The following is an 18,199-nucleotide window of genomic DNA, read 5'->3' as shown; positions in this document are numbered from 1 at the left end:
TATTGGCATAGTATACAATGTACTATACATGTTTTTGCACTTTGGATACTATACAATTTTCTAGGCACTAAACTACATTGTACTATCAAAAAAATTTCATTTCTGCGACTTGGAAGTATTTCCAGTCAATTTTTTTCTTGATGTGGCCACCGTACTTATGCCATGGTCCGCCATCTAGACATGTGGCATTTTTGAAATACACATTGACTTGGTGGTACCTCAATTTGAAAACTTGAAACACTAACTCTCAATTGCAAGTTTAACCTTCTTCCTCAATTTGAAAACCCTAACTCTCAATTTGAAACCCTAACTATCAATTTGAATAGTTCAAAATGTAGATCCACCTCTATCAATTCAAATCATTCATGCTTTTTGTGGAGAGCCATCTCCTTTAGTAATGTCAAAATCATTTGGAAATTTGGGAAGAAGATTTTTTTTTGGTTGTACAAATTACAAAACTCACGATTGTGGCTACTTTGATTGGGAGGACAAAGTTCCAAAATCAACAAAGCAAAGGTTCATTGATTTGGAATTGAAAGAAAGTTTGGAGGAAGCTAACATGAAAAAGGTGGAGTTGCAAGGAAAATTGAATGTAATTGTTTACTCGAGAGAAGAAAGAGAACGAGTTGAAAAAAAGGTGACTGACTTTGGAATGCCGAATTATAAGGCATCTAAGAAAACTTGTTTGATTTTGGTCATTGTATTCTTGCTTTACAAGTATTTGTTTGGTTAATAAGTGAAGTGCATTGTGTTTCAGAATGTTACGTAACATGGTTTTGTAATGTAATGAGTTGAATGAAAATGGAATGAAATTATAGAGTTCTCGGATTACGTGTTTTACGTAATGTTACGTAACATGGTTTTGTAATGTAATGAGTTGAATCTACGGTTTTACGTGTTTCGTAATGTTACGTAACATGGTTTTGTAATGTAATGAGTTGAATGAAAATGAAAATGGAATGAAGTTGTAGAGTTATCTGGTTTCTGTATCTTTAAGTTTCTGTGGCTTGTAGAGTTGGAATGAAAATGGAATTAAGTTTCTGTATGGCCTGGTTTTACGTAATGTTACGTATCTTTAAGTTTAATAGTAGCCTTTGGTCTTTAAAAAAACCAGAAAACCCTGTGTAACCATGTTACAAAAACCTGTGGCTTTAAGTTTCTGTATCAGGGTTAAACATCACTACACTACACAGCTCTGCCAATGTGTATGGTGGAGACAAACTCTAAACTTAATATATTGTCCCTAATCCATGTTAAGGCTTAATATATAATATGGAAAGTTTATCAAAAAAAAAAAGACTTGATAATTTAACATAGAACAAGACAACCAAGCTAAAAAAACATCAAAACATAGAAACAAGAACAAGACACAATACACAATACACTGCCTAGATAAACCTAACATCGGGTTTCTTCAACACTTCAACACATCAAACATCGGTTCACTTCTTAGACTTAGACTTCTTAAACTTCTTGGACTTCATACAAAACCGGGATTGCGGCAGCGTGAAAAGACCAAGGGATAACCTCTTGAACTTGCCGCTTGGATGGTGTTGGTAGTCTTGATTCCCTCCTTCTTTGCTTCATTTTCACTGCTGCTTTGGTAACCTTGGCGATTTCACGAGCTTATGTTGAATCAGGTGGAACTTACGGACTTGGTTCTCTAGGTCGACTTGACTCTCCCTCTTCCAACAGCTCAATGATGCACACCGCTTCCACGGTCATCACAAGGCTTCAAATTAATAACATCATTCTCATAAACAACCTCCATGAACACTCTCTTCCCCTCCTTTGTTTTGATGAGGTCCCAAACTGCAACCAATGCTCTTTCAAAAGTTTTGGGTTCTCCCTTTACCCTCAACATGGATCATCGACCCCTTGGGCATTGTTTTTCGAATCTAAACCTATTGCATCTGACCTCTACCCCTCTAGGATGGTTTTATAGATTGCATACCAAACACCATTAATTATCACCAACTATAAAGTCCAAAATTAAAACTATAACACTATTTACAAGACATTAGTCAAATCAGTTTTCAATATGTTCATTAAAGCATTCTCTTTGAAAAAAAAACTGTTTTCTTACATTCAAAATATGACACTTGTTCTTTGCATGACCATATTTGAGAGAAATATACAAAACGTGACACTTGTTCATTAAAGCAACAAGTTTGAAACAGAAACCATTAATACACTCTTAAAACACCAAAATGAGCTAGATCAATTTTACCAAATAATTCGTGGGATGCCTTATGATGTACTCTTTGCAGCACTTGATTCCTGAGTTCCAAGTGGTGTATTATTTGACCCTTGACTACTTCCAACTTGATCACTTGCACTTGAAGTCTTCCTTTGTACAACTCTCCTTTCTTGTGGTGGCTATATAAGAAATAAAGCATAATTAATAAAAACTTACCAAACTAAACTAAAGAATAAAGACATAAACTAAACTAAATTTTAAATTGCATACACTTAAATGAATAAAAAACTTAAAGTAATAACTTACATGAAAATATTTTCTTCCAGTTGGAGGTAATATGTGTACTCCAAACATTACTCTTTGGTGCAAGTGGAGCGACTAATCTTGGTCTACATACAGTCATGCACAATGAATAAGCCAATGCACTCAAACTAATTTATTGAAAAAACTAAACTAAAACACTCCACATTGATGTCAACTTCTCTTTCAATAGTATTAGTGTTTACACCAAGTGGAACGATGAATGGCTCATTGCTTCCTCTTCCTCTTCCTCTTTCTTTCCCCTAGCCCCTTGTACCTTTACCCCTTGTACCTCTACCCCTTGTACTTGGTTGCGATTAGTTGCACTCATCATCATTAAAAGTACTTGGCCCTTCATTACTTGGAGATGGTTCATTTGAATTCAAGGGTGTCAATCTTGAAGCAGATCTACACATAATACACTATGAATAAGATAATGCACAAAATATAATAAATGAAAAATACATTAAATATATTAGAAGACTCACATTGATGTAAGTTTCTCCTTCGGGACTAGTGTATACTCAAAGCCTATAGGACTGGTTCCCTTCTTCCTCTCCCTCTTTGACCTCTACCCCTTGTATCTCGCGCTTTTGTACACCTACCTTCATTCTTGCCATTCTCATTTGTTACATTAGTTGGCCCTTCATTAGTTGCATCCTCAATTTTGGGACATTATTCACTTCTCCTTTCTTCTTCCTCACCTAATATTATATTAACATATTTAAATACAATCAAAACCACTTGTAAAAATAACTTATAAAAGTAAAAGACAAATGCATACTCACTTGTTTCTTTCTAAGTGGTGGGTACGTAGACTTGCATGACCTTATGTTGTGTTCCTCACTATTGCATCTAGAACAATGCATTTTCCTACCCCTTCTGCATAGTTGAGAAGCCTTGTCTTACGTCACTCTTCCAGTTCCCACTTGTGTCACTCTTTTGGGTTTCCCATGCTACTCTTCCTTCCTTCCTTCTATTCTTCTTGGGTACGCGGGCATCCTCCTTGCTATGGGAGGCAAAATAGTGCCTTTTGTCCTATGCCACATGTTTTGACCATTCAAAGGTAACACATGACTATATATCTTCTTGTACTCTGCCACACTATACCAACTAGATACATGCTGCAATGGATCAATGTTGAGATAATACATAACTGAAATGGCATGTGGACATGGGATGCCATTCATTTCCCACATTCTACAGCTGCATCTCATAGCAGTTGCATCCACAGTAAAGGCCTCATATTTGTTCTTCCTGGCCTCAAATGAGTTGCTTCCATTGTAATGTGCAACCCAAAACCTATGATCTTCTTTATTTTTTTTCTAACTTTTGCATTATAATAGGACAAAAGGCAGTCTTCCAGTTAGCCATTGCTGCAATCTTCTTTTGCATTCTAGCCATTACTTGCAATCTGATATCCTCAAGCATTTCTATGATGTTCTTTTCCCTTGCTTCCACTATTGTTGAGTTAAATGTCTCGCATATGTTGTTGTCAACAGAATCCGAACAAGGAAACATGCTAAAAAAAGCTCTTGACCACTGTCTTGGGTTTTGCTTCACCATGCAGTGGTGATATGCATCCTCAGAATACTTTTTCATTTCATCCATGTTTTGTTCAAACTCTTTGAGGAGTCCCACATTTGCTAGCCTTCCAAACAGAAACTTATCAGTAAACCGGGGGAATGTCTTCTTGAAATTGGCATATACATATGCGGCACAATTTCATTGCTTTCGAAAAAGGCAAATAGTCTTTTATCACTTGTACAAGACCCTTTTGCTGGTCACTAATAATAGTCAACCCAAGACCCTGACCCTCACTATAACCCAAGTCTTGCATCAGCAAATCCAAAAACCACATCCAACTATCTGAGTTTTCCACTTCTACAACTGCCCATGCTATTGGGAACATTTGATTGTTTGCATCTCTACCAATGGCTGCCAATAGCTCCCCCTTGCAGTACCCCTTCAAGAAACATCCATCAACTCCAATAATTGGTCTGCAACCACTCTTCCATGCATTTATAAGTGCAGCAAACCCTATATACATGCGCTTGAACACTGCAGGTTCATTAGGTGTAGGATGAAATAATTCTATCTCAATAGTACTCCCAGGATTACTCCTTCTTAGTTCAAATTGGTAGTCCCACAACTTTGCATATACACCAGCCAACCTATTTTCCACTGCATCTAGAACTTTGCGCTTAGCTCTGCTACACTGACACAATGTCACATCAAGCTTAAACTTGTGCATAATATGCTCTTTCAAATCCTTCAATTTCATTTTAGGATACTTCAGTATCTTCTCTCCATATATCCTAGCAATCCATTTACAGTTAGCAATCTGGACATCAAATATCCTTGAACACTTATGTTCTTCTATATAGGACTTTATCTGGAAGCTTCTCTTGCTTGTCATCCAACTAGCATATAGTCTAAATGGGCAATCCTCAGCACATAATGCAAGGATTCTTTTCTGGTTGTTTAACTTCAACCAAAGTTGGTACCCATGAGCAACTGCAAAATCCTTCAAACAATCTTTGAGCTGATTAGGGGATGCAAACACCATCCCTAGTCTTGGTTGCACATGAAATACATCAGTCTTGGGATCAAAACTAGGGTACCTAAACTTCTTGGTTTTTCTAATACCATCATCCTCATCAGTATCTGGACTTTCATAATCACTTGAATCTATATAGTCACTATCAACATCCCCATGGTCAACTTCATCATCACTAATAAACACATTGTTGCCTTCATCAACATAAAGCCCATCCACTGCTACAGCACCAGTACTAGTGTTCATTGCTTCAACATCATCATCACCTTCAGCATTCATTGCTTGCTCAGCTCCAGTACCATTCACTTCAGGTTCATGATCACCATCATCCCAAATTGATTTCATTCTTTCAAGTCTTTTTCGTTTTTTTTCTTTATCATTTTCCTAACTTCAATAAGCTCCTCATCATTATCAGACAATTCAGGCAAATCCTCAAACCTAAAATCTTCCTCATCTGACTCATTATCATCTGAAATACAAACCTTATCACTCTGTAACTGAGTTTGTATCTCAATGTCTTCTCCATTCTCTAACTCAACTACTTCAATATCATGCACAACATTTTGTTCACTTGAATCCACCTCAACATCATGTTCAATGTATACCTCAATTCTATTCCCATACTAGCTAGTTTTTGCGGCATTTTCATAATACTAGTATCATCAAAAATTAACATATAACCCTTACTGCTGGCTTGACCATAGTGCATTTTATTCACATTATAATACCCCAACTCCTCCACCATTGATTTTAAATCAAAATATCCAAACCTATCCGGATCAATATTGTCCAAGCACTCTATCCTACCACCAAGGTAACGAAGGTCTGGACTAGTAACAAATGAACCCCCATGATGGAGATTAATTACAACTGTTCCACTTTGCAGTAATTTAGCAACAATATATCAATAATATAACAACAATCATAGTATAATATTCATGTATAATAGCCGACAACAATATAAAAACATTAACTTAAGAATAAAAACATTAACTTACTTTAATATGGACTAGATTCACGATTGCCGCAAAAGAAGGTTAGGGGGTTTTACGTGTTTTATATAGGTTAGGGTTTGTGTGAATTAGACAATTTAATCTTAAAGACAACAAATTTTGGTCAATTAGGGTTTTGATGAAATCTCCAATTTTTGAAGCTAATCAAAAGAGAGGGAAAAGTTAAGAGGAAAATCACGGGAAATGCTTGTTGGCTATTGACTTTTTGTGGCAAATGTAAACACGCGTTTTTATAATAAATAAAATGACATGTCTCCACATAGGATTATAAAACCTCCAAATTTGGCCACGTCAAACAGATTTTGGCGGAATATTTGCCCAGTCGCAACTGAAATTTTTTTTGATAGTACAATGTAGTTTAGTGCCTAGAAAATTGTATAGTATCCAAAGTGCAAAAACATGTATAGATACGTTGTATACTATGCCAATTAAGTGAAAAATAAAAATAAACAAACAACAAACAACAAAACTCGTTATTAATAAAAAAATCCACTTTATTATTAAAAAATATATATTTATTAACATATTTTATAACACTAAAAAGACAAATATTAATTGATTTATCGGAGGATCTGGACATTTTGGGCTCGAGTAAGTACACTGTTACATTGTCGTGTTGATCCTTTAAGGAAATGAACTAAAGGTAGATTTTTAAGCACTTAGTGTTTTGGGCCAGTCTGAGGTTTAATGTCAATAATGAAGGCCTTATAACATTCCCTTGTGATATGCTCATGAAAATAAGATATGTTTAATTTATGTACTACTTTGTGGAAATTTACTAACTATTCACTTCTTCTACTTATATACATCTAAGCTGGCTAGTTTTTAACAAACACTGTTGGCTAATCGACCTTTGTTGGATCACCAGAGCATCAAGTGCAAGTTTTTTGTAAGCCCTCTCAATTACTTTTTCTTCTATAGTATACTGAGTCATCATAAATTAAGAGGATGAGAATTAAGAAAACACGGGTATCCACCGGAATAAAGCATATAGATAGTCAAAAGCTGATGAACCTCTGTGCAGAAACGGAACACTTGAACTAAATACCAGAAACGGATATAAGTGGTCAAACTAAATAAACACTTATTTAGTTTGACCAATTATATCCCTATGAGCACGGTCCTGTGCTTGCAAATCCACTTGTGGATTCCTGTATCACGTGTAACATGAAGATGAAGAGCAAATGGGTAGATTAATAAATACCAAAGTAGCAAGCAATTTGTACCAAAAGATGCTATAACTCACCAATCACTGTCATAAAGAATGACAACATCTGCAGTGGCAAGATTAATACCAAGGCCACCGGCTCTTGTAGATAATAAGAAGATAAATTTTTCACTTCCCGGCTGGTTGAAGGATTCAATGGAAGCATCACGATATTCTCCACCAGTATTCCCATCAATTCGGCAGTACTTGTTCCCACGTAACACTGAATAGTCTTCCAAAATGTTTAGCAGTCTAGTCATCTAATTACAAAGTAAATGTGCCAAAGGCCAAATTTTAAAAGGAAATCACTACACCATGAACGAGAACTATTTTGAGAAAAATAAAACACCACAGAGCATGGGACAAATACTGACCTGGGAAAATATTAGGACCCTCGAATCTCGTTCTTTCAGCTTTGGAAGTAGCTTATCCAAAAGAACCATTTTCCCTTTGGTGGAGGGAGGGAGGGGGGATAAATTGCAAGTAAGTTGATTGATCATTAAATCCCAATAAATCCAGAAGCATTACAGAAATAAGATATACCTGCACTGGTAATAAGATGATCTCCTATAGTATAAGGAGGGCCAGGCTCACCGCCTTGGAATAGATATGGATGGTTACAACATTTATGAAGCTGCATAGCTATATTCAGAAGACGTTTATGCTCTCCACCAGCATTAACAACCTCAAGATCCTTCTGCAACAAAGCTCGGTAAAACTTCTTCTGTAATTGGGACATCCCTACCTTAAGTATTGTTTCCTTTTTAGGGGGTAAACCTTTCTCAACATCAGACTTTAATCTTCAGGAGGAGAAATGGACGAAGGACCTTCAAGAAGCACAGAAAGTTGTTGAGTCAACTAAAGTCAACAAAATGTTTATCGCCTGCAATGTAGGTAGAAGTTTAACCTTGTGAAGTTGTTGAACAACTTCTTGCTGGTCATTTTCGCCAGATATTTGGAACCATTCATCAAAAGTTTCCGCAAAACTAAAAATCTTCGGAAGTAAGTGTATATATGTTGCATGTGTCTATCTATTGGAGGAATCAAGTGTTGTTGCTCTTTACTTCTTTTACTGTTTGAAGTAGAAAAGTTAATATGCAGTAAGAACTGATAATTAATAAAACCAAATGGAAAAATAGTTAAGTAAATGAAGAACAACAAAAAATACTATCCAGTGAAGAAGTGAGCAAGGTATATGAGTGGCGGTCATTTAAAGCATTTAAACCTTGACAAAGGACTGCAACTTAAAATATATGTCACCCTACTGTACTCAAAAAAAGCATAAAGTCATAGATACATACATATTCATCAATCAATAGAAGATCCAAGCTTATACAGTGGTTGCCTTCATTTTGAGCTGCAACTGAAAAAAGATACAAACATATCAATCAACTCTACTATATCTAATACAAAGAAGAAGAGCTGCTATAAACGAAACAATACAGTGTTGTTAAACAACAGTACTAATCATACTAATCAGGAATAATTAATTGCACATATTTGAAAGGAACATTCTCACTAGAATATTGCTTGGCATTTTGTCAAACAACATATGGTATAGAGAAAGTGTGGAAGAAGGAGAACAGGATGGGATGGAGAGGAGGAGAAGAGCCTACCTAAAGAGGTTGTTTTCTCTGTTTTCGGGAAGAAACCGAATCCACTGGCTTGGTAAATGGTCCATCAAAAGAAGATGAAGCCACCAAAAGCAATACAGCCCAGTCTGAACCTTCAACCTTCAACCTTTAACTTTTTATCATCCAAAACCTGCACCACTCCCACACCATCACTAATCTGCAAACTAAGGATTGTTGTAAACTAAATTCCTTTTGGACTGTCATTCAAAGTTGCGTGTGGAGGGATCCTCTTACCGGGACAACTTCCTTCCATTATGAACAATTTATGCGTGGCAATTCAATATTTGTGTTGTCGTAGATGTCTACTATCATAGCTTTCTACTTGGACAATTCATGTGTGGCAAGTATGGAGCTTTTAAATTGCCTCGACTAATCATGCACATGATTAATTAAGGAAGAATGAACTGCTCAAATTATAGAGGTTTATAAACAATTAAAGCTTATTACCAATGTATCAAAGACTTTAATTATATATGCAGGTGAGAGTCTACCTCCCCTAGCTTACTTGGTAAAAAAGAAAAAAGCTTATTACCAATGTAGTCGAATTAAATTTCTGGTCCTGTCAACTTTTTTCATTAGATGATTTTGCCTTTGGATCAATTGTCACTCCTGGATTCCAAACAATTTGAATAATAATAAAACAAAAAAAAAAGGAAAAAACTTGGACATGGAGAATACCCGATCTGCGAATAAGCTTTCCTTCTTGTTTGTCTTGAACAATGCCAATTGGAATTCTTCCTGTAAGATGATTATATATATTTTAGTATAAAGCACATTCATTACATGATGGAAAACAGGTTTTATGTGCACTCGAAAACATTTTTAAATGAAGCAGGGGTAGTGAAATTCTCGTCAAGTTTTAGATACAGCACTTTGTTTACATGTAAGGCCAAATTTTAGTATGAAATCATACCCTATGACTCCTATGAATAGGTCAAGTCAACTTATGATACAACAGAAGAGAAGAGCAGTTAACCTAATCATGTATACCAAATAACTTGGGCAATTTGGAATATATCCACCTTGTTGATCATGTTGGAATCTCCAAGAGTATTTCAAAATACTTGTGTGTTATTTAGTCCCACATTGATGAACCACCACTAGCAAGTGAGGTATATGAGAAATTCCTCCAACATAAAGGCGTGCCCTTAGGGTACAAAGGCTTTTGTGTTAGGAGGGAAGACTCACCCAAAGCCACACATGCGCCCGTACCAAGCCGCGTCGTGTCGGGTTCGGGCCCAAACCGACTCTGAGAGGTGTGACGGGGCGGGGCGGGTTGAAGTGTCATGTCTTAGTACCATCACCCGGCCCGTTGGGTCAGCTTACGGTGCGGGTCGGGTGGAAATTATATATATTTCCAATTCACAGCATAGAGAAAAAATGGAATCAATCAATAAAAAATAAACAAAAATAAAAAAACTTGAATTTGAATCCAAAACCATATTTGTTAATTTGAAACTTATTTATCGTGATTTACCATTTGTAAATTGATTATTTTCCATAGCATGATAAAATGAAGATGGGAGCGAGGATGAATGATTTACCATATTTTCATATTTAGTTTATATTTTATGGTACAAAACAATAAAATATAAACTAAAAGAATTCAAAATGAATACAAGGATGAATGATTTATCTTCTCCAAAATTCGAAAGTTGAATTTGAATTTTTGATATTTTCCAAATGTTCAAACTTGAATATGTGAAATTGATGTTGAACTCATAAGTTTGTATTCATATCTCTCAAATTTCTACAAAAGTTAAAAGAAATTATAAACAAAATACAAAAATATTAGAGTTAGAGTCTTGAAATTGTGTGGGTCAACGGCTTTTGACACGGTGCGGGTTGGGCGGCTTGACTGGTCGGGTTTGAACATAGAACCTACACCCATAGCCCGACCACATAAAAACAGTGGCGGGGCGGGGCGGGTCTATTTTCGGGTCGATGCGGGTTTGGGTGGCGGGTGAAGACCGGGTACCCTACCGGATGATGGGTCAACGGTTTTTTTTTACACTCCTACACCAGCGAATCCAATCCAAGAGAAAACCAGAAATCGTGAATACACATCCCTTCATCCCAACCCAAACGAATCAGAGAAACAGAAACCATTGATTGCTTTATTCTTCTTCTATTCTCTTCTTCCTGTCAACCGCCAGAGAGAGTTATATTGCTGTTCTAGAGGGTAGTCTGTTCTAGTGCAAAGTCAGGCTGCTGTTAACCATTGAATCCTGTGAGGAAGACGCATCGCTTGTTGCCTTTACGCACCATTGGAAGGCGGGAAATCTTTCCTTAAGGACTGACTATCTGGCGCCTTGGTTATTATTACTGTTATTACGTCCTTGTCTTCTATTGTTTTCTTTTATCCGCATACAACAATCTTAAGGAAAGAACAAGATGTCTACACTGTTGACACCACGCCCGATCAAAGAAACCAATGCTCGAGTCATGGAAGTTACTTCGCCTATGAGAGATCTTTGCACCCTCTTGAATGCTCGCAACTTACCCAATGTGTCAAAGATTGAATCCTTCAACGGTTCACACTTCAAGCGATGGAGAGAAAGGGTGTTCACAGCCCTAGATGTACTCAACTATGCAAGGTATCTCACTGATACAGCACCCATGGAGGGTTCTAATGATTTCGAAAGAAATCAAGCTGCTTGGCTCAATGGGAATAAGGTATGTCGTCATGCTATTTTGAGTACCTTGTCCAATGAAATTTTTGATATTTATTGTTCAAATAAGAATGCACATGATATATGGGAGAGTTTGAACAAGAAATACATAATAGAGGATGCTGGTACTCAGAAATATGCTATTGGGACTTTTCTACAGTTTCATATGAGAGAGGATAGAGATGTAACGTCTCAAATCCATGATTTTCATATGCTGATTAATGATTTGAAAACTGAGGGTATTAATTTACCCGAAACCTTTGTTGCTCGATGTTTGATTGAGAAACTCCCCGAGTCTTGGAAACACTATAAAAATAGTATGAAGCATAAGCGTAAGCAGATGACTCTTGAGGATGTGATCATTCACATTCACATAGATGAAAAGAACAAGACTCGGGATGAGGTGTTGTCTAAGGAATTTCATTCTAAAGCCAATATCATTGAAGGTAATCCTAGCAAATCTAACAAAACCTCTAAAAAGCAGAAGTACAACAAAAATAAGAATTTCAAGGTCAAAGGGACTTCTTTTAAAAGGAGTGGTACTGGCAATGGAAATTGTTATGTTTGTGGTAAACCTGGACATAGGGCTTTTCAGTGCAGACACAAGAAAGACACTGATGATCCTCCCAATGCTAATCTAGTTGAGGGAGATGATATTATTGCTGCTGTGGTGTCACAAGTGTTCATGGCCACTAGGAAGAAGAACTGGGTACTAGATTCTGGTGCCACCCGCCACGTCTGTGGTGATGTTGAAGCCTTCTCGGACTACATACTAGTGAAAGATGAAAAGGTCTATATGGGTGACTCTAGGTCCGTTCTGTTGAAGGAACAGGCAAGATTCTTTCGAAGTTAACCGGGGAAAACCCTTTCACTTAGTAATGTTCTTCATGTTCCCGAGATTCGAGGAATCTGATTTCGTGGTCCCCATGGGAAAAGGCGTCAAGGTGACTTTTGAGAGTGACAAGTTTGTTCGACAAAGAATGAGGGTTTTGTTGGTAAAGGTTATTGTAATAACAATTGGTCTTTTCATGTTGAATGTACTTGACAACATTATTATTAATAAGAATGAATGAATGCTTACGCTTACTTGCTTGACTCTTTTAATATATGGCATGGTAGACTAGGACATGTGAATGTTCAAGATATGAAAAGGGTGAAAGCATGTGGTTTATTGTCCGATATTTCTGATTTTTCTAATGATAAATGTGAGATATGTCTTTGAGACTAAAGCTCTGAAAGAAACCCCCAGAACTGTTTCTAGAGATAAACTGGATTACTAACTCTTATTCATAATGGATTTGGGTGAATTCAAGTACCATGTCTAGAGGGGAAGTTTTATTATATTACATTCATAGATGACTTCTCTAGGTACACCATGGTATATTTACTTAGAAACAAGCATGAGGGCAGGTGAGATGTTTCTCAAGTACAAAGTGAAGTTGAAAACCCGGCTTAAGCTGTAAGATTAAAAGACTTGGTCCGACGAGGGGTGGAGAGTATGAGTCTAACCCCTTCGGGACTTTTTGTGACAAGAATGACATTATTCATGAGACTACTCCACCATACTCTCACGAGTCTAATGGAGTAGCCGAACGGAAAAACGAGAACACTAAAAGAGATGATGAATGTTATGCTTGTAAGTTCGAGCTTCCCTGAACTTGTGGGGAAGCAATCATATCTGCTTGCCATATCTGAGAATAGGATACCCAACAAGAAAACAGGGAATAAGACACCATATGAGTTATGGAAATGTCATGTACCTAACCTGACATACTTCAAAATGTGGGGGTGTCTTTCTAAGGTTCTTGTGAACAAACCTAAAAAGAGAAAATTGGGACCTAGAACTGTTGATTGTATGTTCATTGGTTATGCTCATAATAGTGCTGCATATAGATTTTTAGTAGTAAAATCTAATAATAACCTTGTCGATGCTAACACTATTATAGAGAGTAAAAATGCTGATTTCTTTGAGAATTTGTTTCCTTTGAAAATTGGCATTGAGAGGTTGGTTGCTCCTAGTGAACAACAATCAACAGATCCTGAAATTTCTAAACAAGAAATTCGGAAGAATAAAAGAGACAGGAAATCCACCAATTTTGGTGATGACTTTTACACATTTCTTCTTGATGATGATCTTGTGACGTATAATGAGGCAATCAGTTCTCGAGATGCACCTTTCTGGAAGGATGCTATACACTCAAAACTAGATTCGATTATAGCTAATCACACATGGGAGATAGTGGATCTACCTCCTGGGGCGAAACCTATACGTTACAAGTGGATCTTCAAAAAGAAATTGAAACTAGATGGTTCCATTAAGAAATACAAGGCTAGACTTGTAGTCAAGGGATTCTCCCAGAAAAAAGGCATTGACTATTTTGATACTTATGCTCCTGTAACTAGGATTTCTTCTATAAGAGTTCTAATGGCTCTAGCTGATATTCATAATTTATTTATTCATCAAATGGATGTAAAAACTGCATTTTTGAATGGTGATCTTGATGAAGAAATATATATGATGCGTTCGAGGTAATACGATAATACCAGGGAATGAGCATAAGGTATGCAAGTTAGTTAAGTCTTTATATGGGTTGAAACAAGCACCAAAATAATGGCATGAAAAGTTTGACAGTGTCATGATGTCTAATGGATATCACATAAATGATGCTGATAAATGTATTTACTTTAAATCTTTTGATGTGAATACATATGTGATTATATGTCTATATGTGGATGACATGTTAATCATGAGTCCCAAAGCCTTGATGTTGTGAGAAACACCAAGATGTTTTTATCCTCCCAATTTGAAATGAAGGATTTGGGAGTTTCGATGTGATTCTTGGAATCAAAATCATAAAAAAACTTGATGATGGCTATACGCTTTCACAAGAGCATTATGTTGAGAAGTTTTTGAAGAAGTTTAACTTTTATGATAGTAAGTTCGCGGTCGACACCTTATGAGGCAAATAGTGAACTTGAGGAAAAATGCTCAACATGGTGTCCTTCAGTCTAGATATGCCCAAATTATTTGTAGTCTCATGTACTTGATGAATTGCACTAGACCTGACATTGCTTATGCAGTTAGCAGGCTAAGCAGATACACTCATTGTCCTAGCCAGGAACATTGGAGTGCCTTAGAAAGATTAGCCAAGTACTTGAGAGGAACAATGAATTACGGCATACGGTTTAGACAAACTCCACCTGTGATAGAGGGTTATTGTGATGCAAACTAGATATCTGATTCTTATGATATCAAGTCCACTAGTGGTTATATTTTCACCCTAGGTGGAGGTGCAGTCGCTTGGAAATCTTCAAAGCAGACCTTGATAGCTCGTTCAACCATGGAGTCCGAGCTTATTGCTTTAGATAAAGCAAGTGCTGAGGCTGAGTGGCTTAGAAACCTCTTGGCAGATCTTCCTATTGGTACAAAACCGCCTCCAGCTGTACCTATGCATTGTGACTGTCAGGCCGCGATAGCAAAGGCAAAGAGCAAATTGTATAATGGGAAAAGCAGGCATATTAAATGCGAGACTACAGTCTATAAAGCATTTGTTGGAACTGGAGTTGTGGCTCTAGATTATGTGAGGTCGAGTTAAATTTGGCGATCCTCCGACAAAACCACGGGGAGACAAGTGGTTGATACGTCGAGAGGGATGGGACTTTTGCCTTAGATAGAGGGCGACACTGACGACAACCCCACCTATGTGATTGGAGATCTCATGAAGTAGGTTCAAAGGGAAAAACAAGTCACCACCTGCCGCGCTCACGGTATGCTATTGTCTTTCTTTGAGACGTCCCACCCTATGACTAGATAGCATTATTGTATACTTTGTATAACTTGAATTGCAATGAGAAAAGGATGAGTTATTTTACTCTTAATGGAATCCATAGTCCATTATTTTTTTATGAGATAGTGTATTCTAACTGCAATGTACACTTGATAGATATCCACCTACGTGAATGTAGAACTGGGTCGGTTCTTATGAGTATTCAGGCAAATACTCTAGAGCATTCATAGAACACGCAGCGTAAAGGGGCAAAAAGCAACAACCTTGAAACGGGCATATAATGAAAGAGCAATGTGGGTGCATGTCCTCTATTTTACTACAAGGGAATATTGGTTCAAAGATTTTTTAATCCACCACTTTCACGTATTATAAGACATGTTATCCTATAACTGGTTCAAGCCCGAAAAGCACCAATATCTTATGCATTGGTTTTTCGATTCTCTCTGGCATTTTGTTAACCCATTTCTTTTGTAATATCCTATTCCAAAATAGTGGGGGACTATTAGTATTTTGAAATAGTGGGGGATTGTTGGAATCTCCAAGAGTATTTCAAAATACTTGTGTGTTGTTTAGTCCCACATTGGTGAACCACCACTAGCAAGTGAGGTATATGAGAAATTCCTCCAACATAAGGGCGTGCCCTTAGGGTACAAAGGCTTTTGTGTTATGAGGGAGGACTCACCCAAAGCCACACACGCGCGCCTGCCCCGCACCGAGCCGAGTCGCGTTGTGTCGGGCTTGGGCTTGGGCTTATTGTCTAGTGGGTAGTGGATTACCAATTGCCTAAACTTGGTTTTTGCTTTTGCAGCAAGTTTCGGCTAGCTAGAGTTCTACTTCGAATTGGTTTGTGAAACCGACTCTGAGAGGTGTCCTTCTACCATCCCATCTGGTAACCGTATGATCCCTCTATATAAACACTGCTGTGTTCATAGAGGGAGAGATCATATTACAATACAGAGGCAGAGAGAGATAGGAGATAGAACTCGAGTATAGAGAGAGACAGAAGTCGTGCTGTTGCTGCTGCCTCTATACACCAGCGAATCCAATCCAAGAGAAAACCAGAAATCGTGAATACACATCCCTTCATCCCAACCCAAACGAATCAGAGAAACAGAAACCATTGATTGCTTTATTCTTCTTCTATTCTCTTTCTTCCGTCGGCCGCCCGAGAGAGTTATATTCTTTGTTCTAGAGGGTAGTCCGTTTCTAGTGCAAAGTCGGGGCATTGTTAACCATTGAATCCTGTGGAGGAAGACGCCACCGTTGCCTTTTCGCACCATTGAAGGGGCGAAATCTTTCTTAAGGACTGACCCTATCTGGCGCTTTGGTTATTACATTGTTATTTTGTCCTTGTCTTCTATTGTTTTCTTTTATCTACATACAACAGATCAGGCCATCATCAATTATAGCACTGCTAATCTTCTAAAACAATTGTCCAAAAAAATAAAGCATCGTCAACATCAAAGTAATATAGAACACTGGGACAAAATGAAAAAGTGGTTTTCTATTATCTATCGTGTATCAGGAAGAAGGTAACTGGAACCGTTAGGAATATAGAGACACATGATGATTGTCTTCTACATGATGGAAATACCCAATGGAACTTTCCTATTAAGTACCACTTTTTACGTGGAGTTTTATTTTTTACTTTCCAGATCGGTAAAGTGTGTAAGTATTAGATAGATTATGTGACCAGTAGTTGCAGGATGAGGTATCTTACATACATCATCAATCTTAACTTCGGAAGTAAATAATACAACTACAGTGTGATGTTGTGGACGTAAACATACATTATGTTCCTACCACTGAAGCAGTGCTAGGGGAAGTTCTAGCTCAACATGACAATACTCGTAAAAAAAAATATCAATGAGTTTGTACTGAACTTCATCAATTGATTTCCAACCCTTAAATTTCTGACAGATATATCTCACACAATGAAGAAATATAGTAGTGCAAGCATAGCCTTGTTATAGTTGATGCATACAACATAAAGCCCATTAGGTGCAGCCATTAAAGGAATGCTAACAAAAAAATCAATTACGAGTTTCATTTGAATGGTTAGAAAAAGCACTCAAGTAGTACATAGAGCTAGGCAATATTTTATATTATCTTTTGTGATTAGTACAAACTCATGAAAATTGCATCATTTATGGGGATTGAACCAACGACACGTGGTTAAAACCACGCGCTCTACCACTAAGCTAAGAAGGCAAAAAGTATACTTTAATTTAGAGAAATGAGATGTCACATTCATTTCAAATTAAGTGTGACATATAAGAAATATTTTCAATTCACAAAATTATATAAGAGATTGTGCCTTCGGTGCACCTATGATATTGAAGCAAAATTGTACAACAAATTAGTTGCTACCAATATATATATATCAAAATCGTTATTTAAAACTCGGACGGAAGAACATAAACAAATGAATACATAATAATGTTGTTACCACTGTATATATATCAAAATAGATATCAAGTAAAATGATATGCTTATTCCTCGTATATTAAGTACATAAAACAACATGCGTACTCCTAAAATATTAACTAAAACCATAAGCTATAATAATGTTGTTACCACTGTATATATATCAAAATAGATATCAAGTAAAATGATATGCTTACTTTTTGTATATTAAGTACGTAAAACAACATGCGTACTCCTCAAATATTAACCAAAATCATAAGCTGAATAATTATTCAATGTTCAGCTTAACCAAACACAAGACTGGTTACTGCAATAGAATGCTAAAACAGAAAAAATTACATATCCATTAGCCTGAATTGGGCTGGTGAAATGTGAATTAGGCTGTTTAGCCCTTTAGC

General features: G+C 36.9%; 2 protein-coding genes across 9 annotated transcripts; both read right to left on the bottom strand.

Annotated features, from left to right (window-relative positions):
- Positions 1-3,594: 3,594 nt before the first annotated feature.
- On the bottom strand, positions 3,595-5,423 carry LOC147491663 (uncharacterized). Its single transcript, XM_086567301.1, has 2 exons — positions 4,211-5,423; positions 3,595-4,146 (listed from the first exon to the last, which is right to left on the bottom strand). The coding sequence occupies exons 1-2, from the start codon at positions 5,403-5,405 to the stop codon at positions 3,815-3,817; spliced, it is 1,527 nt and encodes a 508-aa protein (XP_086423427.1). The 5' UTR covers positions 5,406-5,423; the 3' UTR covers positions 3,595-3,814.
- A 1,414-nt stretch (positions 5,424-6,837) lies between these two features.
- On the bottom strand, positions 6,838-9,902 carry LOC147491662 (ISWI chromatin-remodeling complex ATPase CHR11-like). Of its 8 annotated transcripts, none has more exons than XM_086569088.1 (10): positions 9,593-9,815; positions 9,447-9,523; positions 8,897-9,318; positions 8,582-8,643; positions 8,188-8,352; positions 7,824-8,107; positions 7,655-7,728; positions 7,320-7,540; positions 7,181-7,224; positions 6,838-7,119 (listed from the first exon to the last, which is right to left on the bottom strand). In XM_086569088.1, exons 6-10 carry the CDS (start codon positions 8,017-8,019, stop codon positions 7,007-7,009), a joined length of 648 nt encoding a protein of 215 aa, XP_086425214.1. In that variant the 5' UTR covers positions 8,020-8,107; positions 8,188-8,352; positions 8,582-8,643; positions 8,897-9,318; positions 9,447-9,523; positions 9,593-9,815; the 3' UTR covers positions 6,838-7,006. The 8 variants fall into 8 exon arrangements, with proteins under 8 accessions (XP_086425214.1, XP_086425215.1, XP_086425211.1 ...); XM_086569089.1 differs by having other exon boundaries at positions 8,897-9,044; XM_086569085.1 differs by having other exon boundaries at positions 9,447-9,815.
- Positions 9,903-18,199: the final 8,297 nt, after the last annotated feature.

The sequence above is a fragment of the Coptis chinensis genome, chromosome 6 (genome assembly GCF_015680905.1).
Source record: "Coptis chinensis isolate HL-2020 chromosome 6, ASM1568090v1, whole genome shotgun sequence".
Taxonomy (NCBI): Eukaryota; Viridiplantae; Streptophyta; class Magnoliopsida; order Ranunculales; family Ranunculaceae; genus Coptis; species Coptis chinensis.
Note: the sequence above shows the minus strand (reverse complement) of the source record. Positions and strands in the feature narration are given on the sequence as shown.